Raw genomic sequence first — 20971 nt, forward strand, 5'->3', positions numbered from 1 at the left:
GTTGAAAGAATTATCTAAAATATTTAGACAAGAAGACAAGGAAATCTTTCACCTAAATATAACTGGAAAATTGTTCAAATTTTCCATTTACTACAGCTATTCAAATCTATATTACGGGTGCTCAATAGATACATTTAGAATGTTAAAATCCTAGATCTAGCAGGAACTCTCAGAATATTTAGTCTAAATATGAACTTAAAGCCCTCTAGAGACCAAGCTCAGTTGACAGAAATGTAGGAAATTGGGGAGTGCATGTCTATGTAAGCAAGCACTAACCAACTTGAGCTTCTTTTTGCTTGAGAAAAATTGGCAACGATATATCACAGTCTTCTACTTTTTCAAGAGAATACAGAAATTCAGATTTTAATATGAGCCCACCTTTTAAATGCTGACAACTGATTCATAATTTTCTTTGACAATACAAAGCCAGTTTTGACCAGCAGCCTGTGATCTCGTCTCAGCGTCTTATATTGGAGTTTTCAAACTGGGACTACTTCCCAGACAATGAGTAACTTTCCAAGATCACAAGATAATTAACATAAATTTAAATTCAATATTTCCATGTCTAAATAATTTCAACCAAAATGGTATAAGTAAAATGTATTTAATTACGTTTACTGAGATCAAAAAAATAAGGATACTTAGTATACGCTTTATTAAATAAGTACTTTATATAGAAGTGAATATCATGTATTGATCAGCAAATTACCTGTTCAATTATTTAACTTCATTCATATAATTTGTGGAGGAGCAGGTTAAGAAGTGAGGGTTATTTCAACAAGACATACCAAAAAGTAGAATTACTTCCATTGGGAGCTGAAAGTTTTATTATGACTATTTTGTAATTATCATTATTATTAGTTTTTCTTTTCTCCTAACCTGGGACAGATTTCTAACTACTTTTTTAGTTTTTGTTTTGCTTGTTTGAGACACTCTCACTCTATGGCCCAGTATGAAGTGCAGTGACATGATCTTGGCTCATTGCAACCTCTGCCTCCTAGGTTGAAGCAGTTCTCGTCAGCCTCCCAAGTAGTTGGAATTGTAGACACGTGCCACCACAACCAGCTAACTTCTATATTTTTTGTAGAGATAAGGTTTCATCATGTTGGCCAGGTTGGCCTTGAACCCCTGACCTCAATTGATTCTGCCCCCCTCAGCCTCCCAAAGTGCTGGGATTACAGGCCTGAGCCACCATGCCCAGCCTAACATTTTATAATCCACATCTTCAACACCAAATCATACAGAATAAATTAATGATTTCTCTGGGCTTATTTATTATGTAATGTCAACTCTCTTAAACCAAGCAAAAAAAAATTAAGTGAGGAAGTGGCAAATGCGAAAGCAAAATGATGTCTGTTATTTAGCCCAGTTTTCACAAAGACTCAGTGGCACCACCATCTAACAGGTCCTCAAGCTAGGAACCTGGTAACAGTTACCAGATCCCCGAGCTGGGAACCTGGTATCCTCACTTTTCCTTTTAATTCTCCATGCTACATTCAGTCACTCATTAAGTCCAATTATTATACTTACAAAAGATCTATCCAATTTGCCCTTTCAATCATTTCAACTATCACCATCCGATGGTAGGCGAGAGGCTAAAAAATATGGCTAGTAGGCCAAATCCCACTCACAGAATGTTTTGTCTAACCTGCATGGTGTTTTGTTTTACTCTGAATATTTGCCAGTATTAAAAACTGTGAGATTTCACATACAAAAATCCAGATTTCCAGCCTTTCTAGAAAATCAGAGTATCTGGGGAAACTAGGCTAAAGATAAGTAGTACCTTTATCCTTTAGACAGGGCATAAAATCTCCAATTGGCTACAGCGCTCACCTTTACCTGTACTTCACTCATTTCATGTGAGTTAGTAAACCCTGATTTAGATTTTTGCCATTTCCTCATTTTCAGAACTAACGCAACAGCTTCTTGACTAAACCCCCTGCCTCTGCTCTTCACCACTTTAATCTTTATTTGACAACACTGATAGACTTTATAAATGAAACTTTTTCATTTTACTCCCTGCCTAAAATTCAATAATGCCCCATCAAAATAGGGTCGAACTCCCTATTATTTGACCTCTGTGTACATCTTCAGCTTCACCTCATCTTCAATCAAACTCAATTGCTTAGTGTGCTCCAAAAGCGCTGTATGCTCTTCCACTTGAGTATTTTAAAAATCCTCTTCTCAACCTAGAATGTCCATCTTTTCTTTGGCTAACTTCTACTCTTCCTTCAAAATCAGCTCAAATATGATCTTCTCTGGGACACTCTCCCAGGCTCCTTCTCCCCACCCTCTCTACCTAACACACCTAATCAATCTACTAGGCAGCCTCTCCTGAATATCGGTGGCAGCCTATGACAATTACAGCATTGTATTACGATTATTACTTTTTTATCTGTGTCCTCCAACTAGAGTAAGCTCCTTGAAGACAACCCCTATTAAATTTCAGCTTAGACTGTAAGTAAGAAGATAAAAGTGTTTCCTCAATTATTACTATCATAGCAGTAGATGAGAAAAGGAACATTTGTAAAAGGTCTCACATGTGCAAAGTACTATAGCTAGTCCTTTTGCAATATCTCATTTAATAGTAAGATTTACAACAAGTGAAAAAGTGAATAGAATTTGGAATTTCAGTTACAGCTTGGTTAAATTTTGATATATTAATTGCTTTGGTACTCCTACATTACACCATTTTGAGATTACAGCTCTCAGTTGAATACAAACAAGTTGCTTTTCATTTTCAGTTTAGTTTGTGTGTGTGTGGTTTTGATTTGTTTTGTTTTAAGAGATAAGGTCTGGTCTTAAACCTTTGGACTCACTCTTCCCTTTAATTCTCCTTGTCACATTCAGTCAAAGGATCCTCCTGCCTCAGCCGCCCAAGTAGCTGGAACTCCGGGCATAAGACACCACACTCAGCTCTAGTTCCTATTATTTCTGAGTTAACTTATTTAGTATATAACTTTCCCTAATTTGAAAAAAGTTGAGGGTAGGGCAAAAAGCAAACACTACTCAAGGTCAACATCAACAAAGCTTAGGGAAATGTTTTTAAAAATCAATATCCATATGACAAAACATTCATGTAAAGAGAAGTCTTACAGGTAAAACTTCATGGAAAGAAAAACGTTATATAAACATTACACAGGGAGGATTCACTCAAACATATTTTGCAGCCATCTTATACTTTGCAAAATAGGTAAAATTATTGCAGAAGGTTTAAAAGGCAAACTTACCCTTTCTGTAAGAATTACAACTGATGATAATGCAGAATTCATGAAATCATAAACATCAATTTGGAATAAGTATTTCAGAATCTGAAATTCAGAAGCATCTTCTGTTGATTTATAAAGAAAAATATGTTAACAATATTATATAACTTCTGATTCTAATTTCTTCCTTAATTGATGCATTAGAGAATAAATAACCTGTTTCTTACCTTTTTGAGAAGACAAAGAGTTATCAGTTGAAACCATCTGACTATTTAGCAGAGTATTTTCCATAGACCTGTCTATCTCCACCAGAGCAGGCCCGTCAGTGTCTACTGATGGTTTTGAATTTTCATCATTATTTTTAGAAGATGAGGGTTTGAAATGTACTTCTTCATGACTTCTCATAGGTAACTCTATGTTAGAGACCACATCTACCAATAAAAAGAAATGTGTTTTTCCCAAATACTTGCTTTGTTGAGGGCTTCCCTTTTGTTTCCTAGGCAGGTCATTTTTTTAACTTTTGTAGGTCATTATGATACTTCATTAAAGAAAGAATACACTAAAAAGTAAATTGTATCCTGTATTAGCTCCGACTACTAGTAAGATAAATTGCCAAAACTTGGTGGCATAAACAATGCAAGTTTATCCTCTTAGAGTTCTGGAAGTCAGAAATTCTAAAACCAAGATATTGAAGTTGGCAAGACTGCATTCCTTTAGGAGGTTCTAGAGCAGAATCCATTTCCTGGCTTTTTCTACCTTCTAGAGGCCTCCTGCATTTCTTGACTCATGGCCTCACCCTCCATTTTCAAAGCCAGCAGTGTAGCATCTTCTAATTTCTGTCTCTCTTACTCTGACACTCCTACCTTCCTCTTATAAGGAGCCTTGTAATTACATTAGACACACAAGGATAAACTCTCCATTTCAAGATCCTTAATCACATCTGCAAGGTCCTTTCCACCATATAAAGTAACATATTCACAGGGTCTGGGGGTTAAGATAGAGACATCTTTTAGGGGCCTTTTATTCAGCCTACTTTAATAGCCTTTTCTTTAATCCTCAGCCAAGGAAGAATTACAAAAACTATATATAATTCTATTATCTACATGCCTTTTTGTCCTAAAAATTACTTTAAAAAAACCCTAAAACATAACTGAAAACAATTCTGTTGTACTATATAACAGAAGCATATGACTAAGAATAAAGCATATGACTAAGAATAAATCAACACGTAGATTCCCTTGAGATTTCATTCTAGCTATGTATGTATTTGTTAACCAGAAAGTGTAATATCTAAAAAAAATTTAAAAACACACAAAGTATCAGTGTGGTCTTGAAAAACAATAATAAAGAGTAGTAAGTAAATTGTTCAATGTCTAATTTTGCTCTTTGAGTTTATGAGTCTTAACATAGCACTTTGACACTGTCACTTATTTATCATTGTTTAAAAGATGAAAGTCCCAATTGAGCAAACACATATCAGTAATTTAGTAACAGCACCTGTAGATCTTAATATTTAACAAGAGCACTCAAATCAGGAGTCTGAATTCAAAGGAATTATTGTACATACAGGACTCAAGTAGTGATCTACAATAATGTTTAATGCTACAAAAAAAGGATTATTCAATAATTATACTCAAATTTATAGATAGCTATATTATTTTAAAATATTGTTTTAAAATGCCTTTGAAATAAATATATAAAAAATTAATATTCCCTATACCATTTTCATATTTAATTATATTTTAGGTACTATTTACACAATTAAACCTAAGCTTTAAGATTTACATTAAATACAGTTATGCTTTTCTTTATAATTGCTTAACAGAATTTTAAGTCAAATAAAATAATTTTTAATATTTAACTGTACTTGGGAAACTCATTATTTAAGCATGCACAACTGGAATCCTTTAGTAAAATCATTATTCACATTGTAATATAAATAACTGTTCCCTAATTTACCTGTTTTGTAAGTTCCTAAATCAGTATGTTCGTTTTCTATAAATATGGCTATCTCAAGTCTGAGCCTTTCGCAAACATAAGTTCAAGATCGGTGATTCATCTTGCTTATGCACTCTAATTATGACAAGTTTTCATTTGTTATTCCCTAAAAGAGTTGTTGAAATCTGAAAAGATTGGCTGTTAACTCTTTCTCTAATATCCAGAAAATAGGGCCTGCAGCTTTCTAGAAATCTCTCTTTTAGGATGCTTTTTTTAACATTGACAGATAGAAACTATGCAGTGGTTTGTTGAGATACAGACTTAATGGTGCTGTTTGTTCAGTTGCTTCCACAGTGGCCTCCCCCAAGAGGCCCTAAGACTAGTAGAAATTAAAAGGATTTCAAAAACTTTCTGTTCCTATCTTAAACCTACCAGCAAACTAGGATTGTGATAGCAATGAATGGTATGATGAAGAAAGTTGGACCAAATTTGTTTTTTTTACTCATTCTTACTCCCTTTAAGAATGTTGATGTATGCGTGTGAAGATGCTGGAGAACCTATGCTTAGATATTAATCATAAGTCTCTCTTCACCTGTTACAGAATTTCAGATTGGTCACTGATAGCATGTGTTTCTTTAGTAAGAATGTGTTAAAATTACAATGATCGTTTAAGATGATGCAGTTCTATATTTATTTTGCTGTGCCTGGTCCTAAGTAGAGCCAGTCAAACAAGTTTCATGTGTATTTTTCCAGTGTTAATCTCACACATGGTACCCTTTGGAGATTTCCTTCCATCCTGAAGCACGAATAGAAGAGACCATCTATATTGCCTCCTTATCCTTGAGATTTCACTACCTTTATGTTAAATGTTGTGTATAATTGTTAAAATCTATGAAATAATAAAAAGTGAATTTAAATTAACAAAAAAATAAATAAATAAAAACAAATTTTTGCATGATCACAGCTTGCTTTAATATTTAATATTGTAGTGTTTTGGAATAACCCACTTTGTTAATATATGACGTCTTTTTTTTCTGAAATTAAAAAGAATTTCTGAATATTTTCGTAAAAGTTCCTCAAAACTAGTTAAAATTGCAGGAACATCCTATTCTCATTTAATTATTTACCAATTTTACAAAGTCTTCCTGTATCACTATATGAAATGATAAATTTTTAAAATATTTTCTTTGTTTGAGACTGAGTCTCACTCTGTCACCCAGGCTGAAGTGCAATTGTACAATCTCAGCTCGCTGCAACCTCTGCCTCCCAAGTTCAAGCGATTCTCGTGCCTCAGCTTCCCAAATGTCTGGGACTACAAGCGCACACCACAACGCCTGGCTAGTAGAGACAGGGTTTTACCATGTTGGCCAGACTGATGTCAAACTCCTCCTGACCTCAAGTGATCCACACGCCTCTGCCTCTCAATGTGCTGGGACTATAGGCGTGAGCCACCACGCACAGCCAATATTTTCTTTCTTTTCTTTTCTTTTTTTTTTTTTTTTTAGACAGTCTTGCTCTGTCTCCAGGCGCCAGGCCAGAGTGCAGTGGCGCAATCTCTGCTCACTGCAACCTCTGCTTTCCAGGTTCAAGCAATTCTCCTGCCTCAGCCTCCCGAGTAGCTGGGACTACAGGCACGCGCCACCACATCCAGCTAATTTTTCTATTTTAGTAGAGACAGGGTTTCACCATGTTGGTCAGGATGGTCTCCGTCTCTTGACCTCGTGATCCGCCCGCCTCAGCCTCCCAAAGTGCTGGGATTACAGGTGCCGAGCCACCACTCCTGGCCCACTATTTTCTTTAGAGACAAAGTATCACTGTGTTACCCAGGCCGGTCTCAAACTCCTAGGCTCAAGCCATTTCTCACCTCAGCCTTCCAAGTAGCTTGGGAATGTAGGAGCACACCAACACTCCCAGCTAAATAAAATTTACAAAAATGATTTTCAGGAGGTCTTGGAGTTTCTATGATTATGTTGTAAAATATTTTTATATATCAATCTTTGGAATCATCTGGATTTCTGGATCTAATGTTTCGTTTTGTTGTAGTCTCTCTTCCTTCTAATTACTGTGATCTGCCTTTTCATAAATATTCCTTTAGGATCTAGCAAGTGTAGAACAAGAGAATTTACCTCTTAATTAGCCTTTAACGACCTAAAAAGATCTCTACGTTTTTTAGTCATAAAAAGATTACACCTGCACCTTTCTCAATTGGAAAAGGGTTAGAACCTAAATATCTATATGTTGGTTGAGGATGCTGATTGAGAGCTCACATTTTGAGGTATGTTAAGGTATAATACATAGTTCTGGAAATTCAAAAAAATCACCTGGTTCTAATAGAAATGTGTTTCCTTCTAAGTTTGTCGGCCTCTTCCTGTGAAAGGTTTTCTATCATTCTAGAGTTTAATTGTTTTTGTATTATTGGTCAATATTTGCTGTGTTTATATTCTGTCCATCACAGAGACATAAGGATGGAGATATGGAAAAGTCATATTACAAAAATTTCTACTTAAAATACAACTTACCTGTTTTTAATCATAGGAGGTGCTAGATACCTGGACATCTAGATCTAAAAGTATTATCCTATATTCTGCTCTCTTCTGTTGCCCTCTACTGAACTCTCAGAATTGAGGGACTTGGGCCAGGCATGGTGAATCATGCCTGTAATCCCAGCACTTTGGGAGGTCAAGGCATGCAGATCACAAGATCAGGAGTTCAAGACCAGCCTGACCAACAGAGTGAAACCCCGTCTCTACTAAAAATACAAAAATTAGCCAGGTGTGATGGCACGTACCTATAGTCCCAGCTACTTGGGAAGCTGAGGCAGGAGAATTGCATGAACCTAGGAGATGAAGGTTGCAGTGAGCCAAGACCATGCCATTGCACTCCAGCTTGGGTGACAGAGTAAGACTCCATCTCAAAAAAAAAAAAAAAAAAAAAAAAATGGCGGGACTTGAGGGAGAAAGTTGAAAACTTTTTCCTTTTTTGCTTGAGTTTTCTTATCTTGAAACTTAAAGAAAACCCTTGTTATCAATTGGGCACAGTAGCTCATGCCTGTATTTCCAGCACTTTGGGAGTCTGAAGTAAGAGGATACCTTGAGCCCAGGAGTTTGGACCAGCCTGGACAACATAAGGAGACCTCATCTCCACAACATTTAAAAATAAATTAGCTGGGTGTAGTGGTGCACACTTGTAGTCCCAGCTAATCAGGAGGCTGAGGTTGGGTGATAGATTGAGCCCTGGAGGTTGAGGCTGCAGTGAACTGTGATCACACCACTGCACTCCAGCGTAGGTGACAGAGTAAAATCTTGTCTCAAAACAAAACCAGAAACAAAAGGAAACCCTTGTTATCATAGCTTTTCTAGGAAAAAAAAAAAAAAAAAAAGCAAAACTACAGACCTAAAATAAGATCTAATTTAAGAATCAAAACTATTTAAGTTTCCCTTAGTTGGCCAGGCACAGTGGCTCACACCTGTAATCCTAGCAGTTTGGGCAGCTGAGTGGGGCAGATCGCTTGAGCTCAGGAGTTCGAGACCAGCATGGGCAACATAGTGAAACACTGTCTCTACAAAAAATTCAAAAATTAGCCAGCTGTGGTGGCATGCACCCATACTCCCAGCTACTTGGGGAGGTGAAGTGGGAGAATTGCATGAACTTAGGAGGTTGAGGCTGTAGTGACCTGAGATTATGCCACTGCACTCCAGCCTAGACGACAAAGTGAGACCCTTTTCTCAAAAGAAAAAAAAAAAAAGTTTCCCTTAGCTTAGGTTTCTAAGAAAACCATTCAACTATACGTGCATTGGGAAGGTGTTACTGGGCTAAAAAGTGAATGTGAATGAGAAAATCCACACCTACCAGAATAGGATGTCAATAGATACTGTCTACAATAGGGTAATCAAAGCAGAACAGTATAAAGATTCTATTTAGAAAACTCTTAAATACTAAAAAGATACTGCTTTATAAACAAAAAAAGAAAATTACTGTCTCTGGGAAAGCAGTGGGAGTAGAGGTAGACAGAGGGAACAGAAATTGCTTTCATCAAAAAAAAAAAATACCTTAGCACTATTTCAAATTTTAAACTATTTACATACAATTTTGATAAAAATTATAATTTATTGTAAAATAATTTTAGATTTTCTTGGAACATCTTTAGATCTCCAATCATTGTTTTCCTGTTGAGATTTTATTTTGTAATATTAATCTAAATTCTAGAGTAAACCAGAAATTGATGAAAGAGCTAAGTATTTTGAAAAACTTGTATTCCTGGCCTTTTTAATCTGATTGGTACTTACACAAATAAATTATGTTTAAAAATAAAATAAATTATAATATAAATGTTTTCATACCAACCTGACTGACTGTATGAACTTTCAAACATCATAACTTTTGTATTATCTGTGGGATAATTTTCAACAGAAAATTCTTCTGTTTCTTCATTTTCAATTACATTATTTTGATCCAATATCTGTTTGGGAAATGGCAATTCTGTTTCCTTTGGAATGTTCTGGAAGTTCCAAGGGCTGTCAAAATTATATAAGAACTTTTTCAAATATGGTAAGGTATCAGATTCATCTGTTTTTTCTAAGACTGATTTCTTGTCTATTTCATCTTCTGTTTCCATAATTTTTATCATTTCTATTTCTTGTTCTTTTTCAGGGTCAAATTCACTTGTTGGAGGTTGTTCGTGTTCATCTGCTCCACCATCTTCTTCATTTTTCCTGTTATCTAACATAATTTTATCTTCCTTGGCATATGCAAAACCTAGCATAGCAAAACCAAAATCAAACCAACTTGCCTTGAGACTCAAGCTATCATTAGTGATTGTGTCTTCTTTTTCTGTTAATATTTCTGTACATGGAACTGTGGCTTCTTCATCAGATGATATAGAATTGGGAAAATCTTGTAGTGGTGGATTGCTTTCTTCTGCTAATAATTCAAGCACTGTATCCTCATCTCCAAAACCTAAATAACTTGTAAATCCACCACCAAACCAACCGGTGGGTTGAGGTTTGGGAATGTGCTCTGATTCAGATGCTAGTTCAGACTGTGTCTTTGGCACTGAATCAATTTCTGATTCAGATTCTTGCTGATGTTCTGTTTGAGGCTCACCATTATTTAATTCTTCTAGGTCATTCTCATCTTCCGCTGCTATTTTTCTACTTTGAAATGTGCTTCCTTGTACAGGTTCAATAACAGATTCAAAAGCCTTCTCTTCAGCTTGTTCTCTTACCAATCCAAACCATTCTTTAACTCCAGGCACAGCTGAAAATGGTGGGACATGTGCTTCTGGAATATGATCCTGTTCCACACTTTCAGCAACTACTTCTTCCCAGTGTTTTGATTTACTGGTACTTCTGATCTCTTCAGGAGCCTCTAATGCTGGAAATTGGTCTTCAAACAAAGTATTTACATAAGTTGCATAAAATCCAGGTTCCATCTGAACATCACTTTCATGTACACCAGATTTTTCATCTTTATCTTCTTCATAAGGATGTGTATTTTCACCATAATCACTGTTTAATTCACCATCTTCATTGTCAAATGTATAGCTCACTCCAAGAAGGCAAAGAAAGTCAGATTCCTAAAAGGAAAAAATATATATATATGATTAACATGAATGTACTACAGCTCCTTGTTTCTCCCTGAGTCATTTAAAATGGATGACCGTGATTTTCCCAAGACACACGACTAGCTCAACAGCAGAGCAAAAATTCAAACACTTGTGTCACAACTGACTTGTAGAGGCTAATTATGTAAACCTAAATGAAAAACCTTTTACATTGCCGGGCGCGGTGGCTCAAGCCTGTAATCCCAGCACTTTGGGAGGCCGAGGCGGGTGGATCACAAGGTCGAGAGATCGAGACCAACCTGGTCAACATGGTGAAACCCCGTCTCTACTAAAAATACAAAAAATTAGCTGGGCATGGTGGTGCGTGCCTGTAATCCCAGCTACTCAGGAAGCTGAGACAGGAGAATTGCCTGAACCCAGGAGGCGGAGGTTGCGGTGAGCCGAGATCGCGCCATTGCACTCCAGCCTGGGTAACAAGAGCGAAACTCTGTCTCAAAAAAAACAAAACAAAACAAAAAAACAAAAAAAAAAGAAAAACCTTTTACATTATGTTTTTTTGTTTCTTTGTTTTTAGAGACAGTGTCTTGCTCTGCTGCCCAGGCTAGAGTATAGCTCACAGTTTGCTTGAATTCCAGGGTTCAAGCAATCCTCCCTCCTCAGCCTCCCAGATAGCTGATACTATACCTGGCAAATTTAAAGTTTTTTTGTGAAGATAGTGTCTCACTATGCTGCCCAAGCTGGGCAACAAGGGTCAGCAAACAAGGCAGGAGCAGATTGTGTGGGACTGTGAAGCCAGAGTAAGAAGTCTGGGCTTTATTCCAGGTCCAGTGAAAACCCACTAAACGACTTTAAGCAAAGGAATGATATAATCTGATTTTTTGTTTCTATTTTTGTTTTTACAAGATTCATTGCTGTTTGGAGAATGGATTGAAAGAGGGCAAAGGCCAGGCGCAGTGGCTCAAGCCTGTAATCCCAGCGCTTTGGGAGGCCAAGGCGGGTGGATCACGAGGTCAAGAGATCGAGACCATTCTGGTCAACATGGTGAAACCCCATCTCTACTAAAAATACAAAAAATTAGCTGGGCATGGTGGCACGTGCCTGTAATCCCAGCTACTCAGGAGGCTGAGGCAGGAGAACTGCCTGAACCCAGGAGGCGGAGGTTGCAGTGAGCCGAGATCGCGCCATTGCACTCCAGCCTGGGTAACAAGAGCAAAACTCTGTCTCAAAAAAAAGAAAGAGGGCAAAAGTACAGGCAAAGAGACCAGTTAGAAGGCTATTGTAGTATTCTAATCAATAGATGAAGCCGCTTATGGTTGCACACGTGTAGTCCCAGCCACTGGGGACGCTGAGGAGGGAGGATTGCTTGAGCCCCAGGAATTCTAGTCTATAGTACAGTTTGATTGTACCATAGTGTTCCAGCCAAGAGATCATGGTGCCTTGAATTAGGGCTATAGTGAAAATGGAATTGAAGAGAAGACAATATGCTCCAGATATATTTTAGATATAGAACTGACAGGAACGATTATTATACAATAAATAGACAGCTAATCACAGAGTTTGTGATGGGAAAGAGCCAGAAAATAGACAGTTTGTTCAACTAGATAGACTCATTTCTCACTGACCTCACTTAAGGTAACTTGGCTTAACTTAGAATCTGAATCAAATGGGCTAACCAAGCTTATTAATTGAAAATTCACCTCCTGATTCCCTTTCATAACAAGCCCAACATTATCATGCTTATGAAAAACTCCAACAGCAAAATAGGGTGTACAGATGTAAGACTAAGGAGTATGGTGGAAAATAAACTTTGATCTTAGTAAGACAATAGCGTTAGTAATAATATCTAACACTTACTGAGCACTTAGTAAGTGCTGTTCTATGTACTTTATCCTTCAATATGTGTAAGGTAGCACTATATTATACTCAGTACACCCATTTACAGATAAGGAAATTGAGGCATACCAGGCCACATAGCTTGTAAGTAGTTGAGTCAGACTTTGAACTCAGTCCAGCTCCAGAATCCATGCTCTTAACAACTACACTCTATTGCCTGTCCATTAATTGCTCAGAAAGCAAAAGTTTTTACTGTCACCAAATGTGTCTTACTTAATTTTATTCAGATAAACTATTCCTAGAGTAAGTTCTCAGGCCAACTATTTTATGCATTCACTATAAAAAGTATATAACCAATTGCGCTGATATTGGGGAAAACTGTTTTAACCAAGAAATTTTAAATTCAATTAACAACTGAGAATGAGTTTACTCACTTTAGTAGATATCTGAATCTCCTCAGATATAAACACCTCTTCAATCTGGACTGCATCTCTGGGAAAATATCCAAACTCCTTTCCTTTCTGTCAAAATAAAGAACAAAGATTATCGAGAAAGAATGATCAAAGCAATAATTATTGAACCTAATTTTGTCCCATGTCCTTGGCTTTCATCTACTCCAAATCGAAAACATTAATTGACTATAAATTTCCATAGAAAAGAGAGTGAAATAATATTCTTTTGTAATTCAAAAGTATAGCATTTATTTAAGGAACAAAGAGCAAATTGTAAAATGTCACTGCTTCAAACTTCAGAAGAACACCTGTTCCACTTACTCATTTTCTTCCTTTTTCTGTTCTTTAATGATCTTTCGTATCCAGGTCAAGTGCAGACTTACACTAGTAGACCTGGGATATCAAAAGGCTAGGCAATGGAGGTGGTGGCCAAGCTAGATGGAGTAGCAACATATTCAATGTTTTTAGGATGTTAAAATCAGACAGGCGGTTCAAACTCTGAAAAGCCACAGTGGATTCATCATGATGGTAAAGATCTTCAAGTCCTCCAGGGAGGATTTTGTTCCGTTCTACTTTTCTGGGGCTACCTTGATAACAGAGGTCCTGTTAATCCAGTTCAAGCACAGGCAGATTGTCCTCCAAGAGTGAAGGCTTTCCACAACCACCCTCAGCCAATTTCCTAACCCTGTTAAAGTTTTAAAGAACATATTTCTTTTGGTCTTCCAATCCAACACCATTATACCTCAACTGTGATTTGTCCAGCTCTCCAGTTGCTGTAACTATTTGGAAACTGACAGCCTGTGGGTCCACAGTGTGGTTCCTTCAACAGCTAACTGCACCAACTAAACACCAAACACACAAAGCTAAATGTGCCTGAAACTTCATCCTGATTCCACACATTAAACACTGCTTTTGTGTGGGAAACACTATTTTCCCATATAGTAAATTAAAAAGAATGCTTTCTTTGCCTCTTACAACAACTAAGAGGTTACTTTTTGTACAGCTGCATTGGATGCCTCTAATGAATTCGAGACAGATTGTGTTTGTTTTTTAATAGAGACAGAGTCTTGCTCTGTTGCCCAGGCTGGAGTGCAGCAGTGCAATCATAGCTCACTGTAACCTCAAACTCCCAGGTTCAAGCTGTCCTCCAGCCTCAGCCTCCCAAGTAGCTAGGACTACAGGCATGTACCACAACACCCCACTAATTATTATTCTTTTGTTTGTATATTCTTGCTATGCTGCCCAGGCTGGGTCTTGAACTCCTGGCCTCAGTGTTCCTCCTGCCTCAGCTTCCCAAAGCACTGGGATTACAGGCATGATCCACCACACCTGGCCTTAGACTGGCATTTTAAAGGCACCTGAAGCAGTAGGGAAAGTTGGGAACTGCAGAGGCCAGGCAAGCAGTTCTGGCCAATGACAATTAGAAGTCCAGTCCTACAGACACTGATGGGAAAAGCAGAATTTTTAAATATAATCTGCTCCTTCAAACAGTGACCACACACAAAAAAGAGATCTGATACATATGTAGTATGGAAGTGTTATATGTATCGAGTCAGTCATGCTTGTTCAGCTTGGGAGTAAAAGTACTTATCATAGCACCTTTTCATTGTAAACCACAATGATACAATCAAAGATAAACCTTTTTTCAATGGAAAATATTAATCATTAATTTTCCTATGTTATATATTCAGAGATGATTTAACCTTCCAGGAATTTCAGCATACTAAGGCTTTGGGCCAAATAAAAGGCTCTCTCTGCTGGTGTTTTTTTTGTTTGTTGGTTTGTTTGTTTTTGAGACAGAGTCTCACTCTGTCAGCCAGGCTGGAGTGCAATGGCACAGTCTCGGCTCACTGCAACCTCCACATCTGGAGTTCAAGCAATTCTCCTGCCTCATCCTCCCACGTAGCTGGGACTAAAGGTGCACACCACTGCATCTGGCTAATTTTTGTATGTTTAGTAGAGAAGGGATTTCACTATGTTGGGGCCAGGCTGGTCTCAAACTCCTGACCTCAGGTGATCCACCCACCTCAGCCTCCCAAAGTGCTGGGATCACAGGCATGAGCCACTGTGCCCAGCCTTTTTGTTTGTTTGTTTGTTTGAGATGGAGTTTTTCTCTTGTTGCCCAGGATGGAGTGCAATGGCGCAATCTCTGCTCACTGCAACCTCTACCTCTCTGCCTCCCAGGTTCAAGCGATTCTCCTGTCTCAGCCTCCCAAGTAGCTGGGATTATAGGCACATGCTACCACGCCTAGCTAATTTTTGTATTTTTAGTAGAGACAGGGTTTCATCATATTGGTCAGGCTGGTCTCAAACTCCTGACCTCATGTGATCCTCCTGCCTTGGCCTCCTAAAGTGTTGGGATTATAGGCATGAGCCTCTGAGCCCAGCTTCTTTTTTTTTTTTTTTTTTTTTTTGAGATAGGGTCTCACTCTGTCACCCAGGCTGGAGTGTAGTGGTGCAATCATGGTTCACTGTAGCATCTACCTCCCTGGCTCAAGTGATCCTCCCACTTTAGCCTCCCAGGTAGCTGGGTCTACAGGCATGCACTACTACACCTGGCTAATTTTTATATTTTTAGTAGAGCTGAGGTTTCACCATGTTGCCCAGGCTGGTCTCAAACTCCTTGCCTCAAGTGATCCACTCACCTTAGCCTCCCGAAGTGCTAATATTACAGGCATGAGCCACCGCCTGGCCCCAGCTGTTACTTTTTTCTATAAAAAACTTATACACCTAGAGCCAGGTGCAGTGACTCACGCCTGTAATCCCAGCCCTTTGGGAGGCCAAGGTGAGCCAATCACTTGAGGTCAGGAGTTCAAGACCAGCCTGGTCAACATGGTAAAACCCCATCACTACCAAAAATACAAAAAATAGTTGGGCATGGTGGCAGGTACCTATAATCCCAACTACTCGGGAGGCTGAGGCAGGAGAATCACTTGAACCCAGGAAGCAGAGGTTGCAGTGAGCTGAGCTCGTGCCATTGCACTCCAGCTTGGGCAACAGAGAGGGACTTTGTCTCAAAAACAAACAAACAATAAAAACGTCATACACCTAGCTTCCCTAGGCTATCAACCCTTCTGGGGATCTCTTCAATAACAACTCAGCCCTTCATTTGCTCAGAAAGACATGTCTTCTAATCTGATTAACTAAAACTTTGCAGTCTCTTTAAAACTTGACCATTGGCAGCACCAAGAAATGAATGGGGTTGCCTAGTCATCCCATAATATAAAGTCCCTCCAAATAATATAAAAATCTAATTTTAAAAACTATGCATGCTATGTAAAAATAAATTTAAGGCATTCTCTTAGCCCTCCATCCCAACCATACTGCCGTCTCCAAAAGCCTCTTTTATAGAAATGTTGGAATCACCACTGAACATGACCATTTTTTGTTTGTTTAAATATGTTAAGGCTTTTTAATATATACACAGTGTTTTGAAATTCTTAAAGTTTCTTTAAATATGAAAAGCAGATATCCTTGCCCGGGTGCGGTGCGGTGGCTCACACCTGTAATCCTGGCACTTTGGGAGGCTGAGGTGGGCAGATTACTTCAGCTCAGCAGTTTGTTACCAGCCTGGACAACATAGTGAAATGCCATCTCTACCAAAAATATAAAAATTAGCTGGGCATGGTGGCACACACCTATAGTCCTAGCTACCCAGGAGGCTGAGGTGGGAGGATGGCTTGAGCCCAGGAGGTGGAGGCTGGAAGTTGTGGCGAGCTGTGATCACACCACTACACTCCAGCCTGGGTGACAGAGCCAGCCCCTGTCTCAACAAAAAAGAAAAGAAAAGAAAAGGAAGAAATCCTTGTGCAAGTTGATTTATTCGGCATTCAATTTTTAAAAGTAGTTACTTACACTTCCTGCCCACAAGTCTTCTCTTTCTCCTGCAAGTTTAACATAAACAGATATCTCTTCTCCCTTAGTGAAGTTCAGGTATCGGCAGTCTGGTCCTCTGTAATCTCTCATGGCTGAGACTCTGCTTATTAAAGCTATGTAAAACATGTAAAGACACACACTATAAATTAAAATGTTACTTCTCCCCTTTTCATCTTGCTTTCCTTCAATTCATCCTATATGTTTGCAAATGCTAATTTCTTCATATCATTTATGGCCTCAAAAACCTACATAGCCTTCCCACTGCACACAGAATGGAGTCTAAGCCTTAGGGCCTGGTATCCAAGGCTGTCCATAACCTGATCCCCTTTCTCTACTTGAAAGGACCTCTTCCTATTCCTTCACACAGACTCAGTTACACTCAAGCTTCTTTACCCATTGTCCCTGGAACGTATCATCATTCTGTAGTCCACAGGAAAAGAAAAAAGATAATCAGTTTTCTTCCTGGCACTTAACATATTCTAGGCATTAGGATAAGTACTCTCCTATTTTTATTTTATTAAATCCTCAAAACAGATCTATGAGGTAAATAATTTGATCTCAGTCTAACAAATGAGACTTTAGCGAAGGCCCAGAGGGTTGGTCACACAGCTCAAGTGGAGCCTGATTTGCCCTAATGTTCTTATCACTGCAAAATTCCTTTCCTTATTCTGAGCTTTTCCTTTGCTCTTTCCCAACCTAGACACCCTTTTACCCCCTTCATGCTTATGTCATGTCCTGCTTCCCCTATGAGGCAACCTGATCATTCCAGCCTACTTGGATTGCCCCTTCTCTGAACTTTAGTATTACCTATTATCCTTACTAGGGTGTATCACTATTTACTATTTCATATTAACCTGTCTTGTCATCCTTCAATAAAATTAAACTTTCTGAAGGGGGAGAAACTTATCTTATATCTCATTTTATTCCCCTTAGACACATAGCACCTGCCCCCCATCCAACCCAACATGTAGTAGGCCATCAATAATTATGAACGAATCACAACCACATATGCCAGATTCAGCAGTTCAACACACGAAGTAATATACACACCATATTATCTATTATGATTACACTAACGTGTAAAATAAGACATTTTTATTGTCATGCAATTAAAGTTAAAAAAATTATAAATTTTTATAAATTTGAATGTTTCCTTTTCATGTTGTGTGTCTGGCCCTAAGGAAACTAAAATAAGGTTGTAAAGAGGGAAAAAATATTTTTTTTCTTTATGTATACATTTTTGAGAAAGGGTCTTATTCTGCTGCCCAGCCGAGAGTGCAGTGGCATAGTGATAGCTGACTGCAGCCTCCACCTCCCAGGCTTAAGCCATCCTCCCACCTCAGTCTCTCTAGTAGCTGGGACCATAGCTTGTGCCACCATGCCCAGCTAACTTCTTCGATTTTTTTGTAGAGATGAGGTCTCACTATGTTGCCCAGGCCGGTCTCAAACTCCTGGGCTCAAGTGATCCTCCCACCTCAACCTCTCAAAATGCTGGGATTATAGGCGCAAGCCACCACACCCAGCCAAAAGATTATTATTACAATAAAACATCATCTAATAAACTTCTCCATATACCAAGACCAGCTCAGCTGTAGAGACCCCCGCCTACCCATCACTGAAGGCATTAAGAAGCAAACCCCCAGACAGAACAGCAAAGTGGGACTATCCCAGAGCCAACAGCCTTCCTTCCGAGCTGACAGCCTCAGGGGGCTGACAGCATTCCGGGCTGAGGGCTTCAAACAGATGCTGATCCTTGTATTTATTCTCCCTGAACAGGTGATGATTATTAACAAAGAAGTGTTCTGTGTTTTCTCATAGAACCAAGATCAACTAAGTAGGCAGCTGGTGCCTGATTAACATTGATCAAGGACAAACCAGAAAGTATTCTTCACGAGGGAGTCACGGGAGCAGGGTCATGAATTGTTTTAACTGGTGTATGATATACATATACTGTTTTGCTGCTTTAGAATGCCCCAAGCAGTTTTCCACGGGGGGCTGGGCAGGGGCGGTGGGGGATGGCCAGGTTTTCCTTGCCACTGTTCTTAGTAAGCAATATAGTCCATCATACACTCAGCATTTTTCAGCATCTACATATTACATTTTATGTCCAAAAAGTTAAGGAAGAATGTTTACTCAAAATTATTACTTATAAATTATTTATGTTTATACTAATAATGTTTTTCATTTTGAATTTTCATGTTGCAAATTAGAAATAATTCTCACAACTGGGCACAGTGGCTCCCGCTTGTAATCCTAGCACTTTAGGAGGCTGAGACGGGTGGATTGCCTGAGCAACTCAGGGTAGGCAACACAGTAAAACCCTATCTCTACTAAAACACAAAAAATTAGCCAGGTGTGATGGCATGCACCTGTAATCCCAGCAACTTGTGAGGCTGAGACAGGAGAATCGCTTGAACCCAGGAGGCAGAGGTTGCAGTGAGCTGAGATTGCACCATCACACTCCCGCCTGAGTGACAGAGCAAGACTCCATCTCAAAAAAAAAAAAAAAAAAAAGGAAAAATAATTCTCACATACTGGAAAGGTAGAATTTACTTAAAGCAACTCTTAATTCTGCTGAGAGAGAAAAAAATTGTATTTATTATAAAATAAAAATAAAGGAAAAAAGAACTTATTTAAAGCAACTCTAATACACTGGGATATAATTTATTTTGCACCATAAAACTAATTACAGAAAACAAATTAAGTTCTTAATAGAATGAAAATTAATTTCTGTTTGTACTAAAGAAAGTTTTATATTCAATGATATAAATAAAATATTTATATTCTAACACTGATTTCAGTATTTTTACATAATAACACAGAAATGATTAACATTTGATAAAGTTTAGAAGAACAAATCTTGATATTTTGAAATAAAAGCACTTTTTAGGAAACTCATGAGAATCAGAAAGTTCTAAGTGTGAAACAGAGACTAAAAAGTAAAAGGCCTTCATAAGTAAAGGACTATCAAATTGATCTGGTATCTTTTTTTATGTGAATCGATTAGATTTACCTTTTTTTTTTTTTTTTTTGTCGTTAATCAGGCAGCCTTCTGAGCCAAAGTAGGCTCAGAGACGCCTAGATTTACCTTTAAAAATAGTAAAAGGGCTGATTAGTTTGTTTTTGAGGTATGAATCAATATCATTTTAACTTCTGATATATTTCTATAGCAAACTGATTTTTAGTATTTGTATATTTTTATTAAATACTATCACAAAATGCTTTGCTTTCAGCATTTTTTATACCAAGCTATACTTCATAATCCAAATATTTCTCAATGATATCAGTACTCACTTTTATCATTCATGACCACAATAACGTTTTGTCATTTCAGAGCCTCAACTTAGAAGAAGCAGGGGGGAAATCAAACTTACTTTCACATTCCAAGTCACCACATTTTTTAAGGTCTGCCAGCAGTTTTGTACTTTCCAAACACTTTGTCAGAGAAATAGCCACAAGAAGGATTCTGTGAACGCCAAGTTTCGCCATGCTAAAACGAGCAACCAGGAATTCCAAGTGAGGTGTAAGCCAGTTGTTCAGGTTGTAGAGATGTCAGCCGAAACTGGAAATATTCTACTCTCTTCACTAACTATAAGAGAAAAAGAAATGAAGTTTTAAAAATCTCCTGATAACTACATTTTTCTATCGATTTGTTGGTTTAACTTGAGAGACAAACACTGTCTGTTCTCAATCTGCAGTGTCAGGTATTCCTGTAATACCTAAGGGTTTAATAATTAACAAGGATTTTTAGTTGGACTAATATCTTACAAAGGAAGCCCATGTAAAACTGTCTCACTTAAAGCTATCTCGAGTTCAACAGGATGGTTTTTAAGTAGGCCTTTGCAAATACTAGTTACATGCAAATACTAGTTGCAGTGGAGAATGTATACAGTTTTGTTTAAAAAGAGTAACAATTTATGTTAAAAGTATGGTTTTGAAATATGGTGAAAAGTATTTTTTAAAATATTCTACTTTTATATTTAAAAACTCTTTATTGTTACTATGAAGTTAAAACATACAGTTAAAAACAATAGTTAAAATGTAGTAAATACTATGTTCCACGTACTGTCTTAAGTAAGTACTTAAATATATAATCTGATTTA

The 20971-nt window shown here is 37.9% G+C and overlaps 1 protein-coding gene across 4 annotated transcripts in view; it reads right to left on the reverse strand.

Moving 5' to 3' along the window:
* The window catches only part of MIA2 (MIA SH3 domain ER export factor 2), a 107619-nt gene extending 87029 nt beyond the window's left edge, over positions 1 to 20590 (reverse strand). For 2 of the 4 annotated variants that reach the window (XM_074393533.1, XM_010339445.3), the window contains exons 1-6: positions 20243 to 20585; positions 16848 to 16981; positions 12975 to 13061; positions 9489 to 10719; positions 3434 to 3637; positions 3231 to 3331 (exon numbers count right to left, since the gene is read on the reverse strand). In XM_074393533.1, coding sequence (XP_074249634.1) covers positions 3231 to 3331; positions 3434 to 3637; positions 9489 to 10719; positions 12975 to 13061; positions 16848 to 16981; positions 20243 to 20357 — 1872 coding nt within the window. In that variant the 5' untranslated portion in view covers positions 20358 to 20585. Of the gene's footprint in view, positions 1 to 3230; positions 3332 to 3433; positions 3638 to 9488; positions 10720 to 12974; positions 13062 to 16847; positions 16982 to 20242 lie in introns of all 4 variants that reach the window. The other 2 variants (XR_012516241.1, XM_074393534.1) reach the window with 2 other exon arrangements.
* Between the last annotated feature and the right edge of the window lie 381 nt (positions 20591 to 20971).

The sequence above is a fragment of the Saimiri boliviensis genome, chromosome 2, assembly GCF_048565385.1.
Source record: "Saimiri boliviensis isolate mSaiBol1 chromosome 2, mSaiBol1.pri, whole genome shotgun sequence".
Lineage (NCBI taxonomy): Eukaryota > Metazoa > Chordata > Mammalia > Primates > Cebidae > Saimiri > Saimiri boliviensis.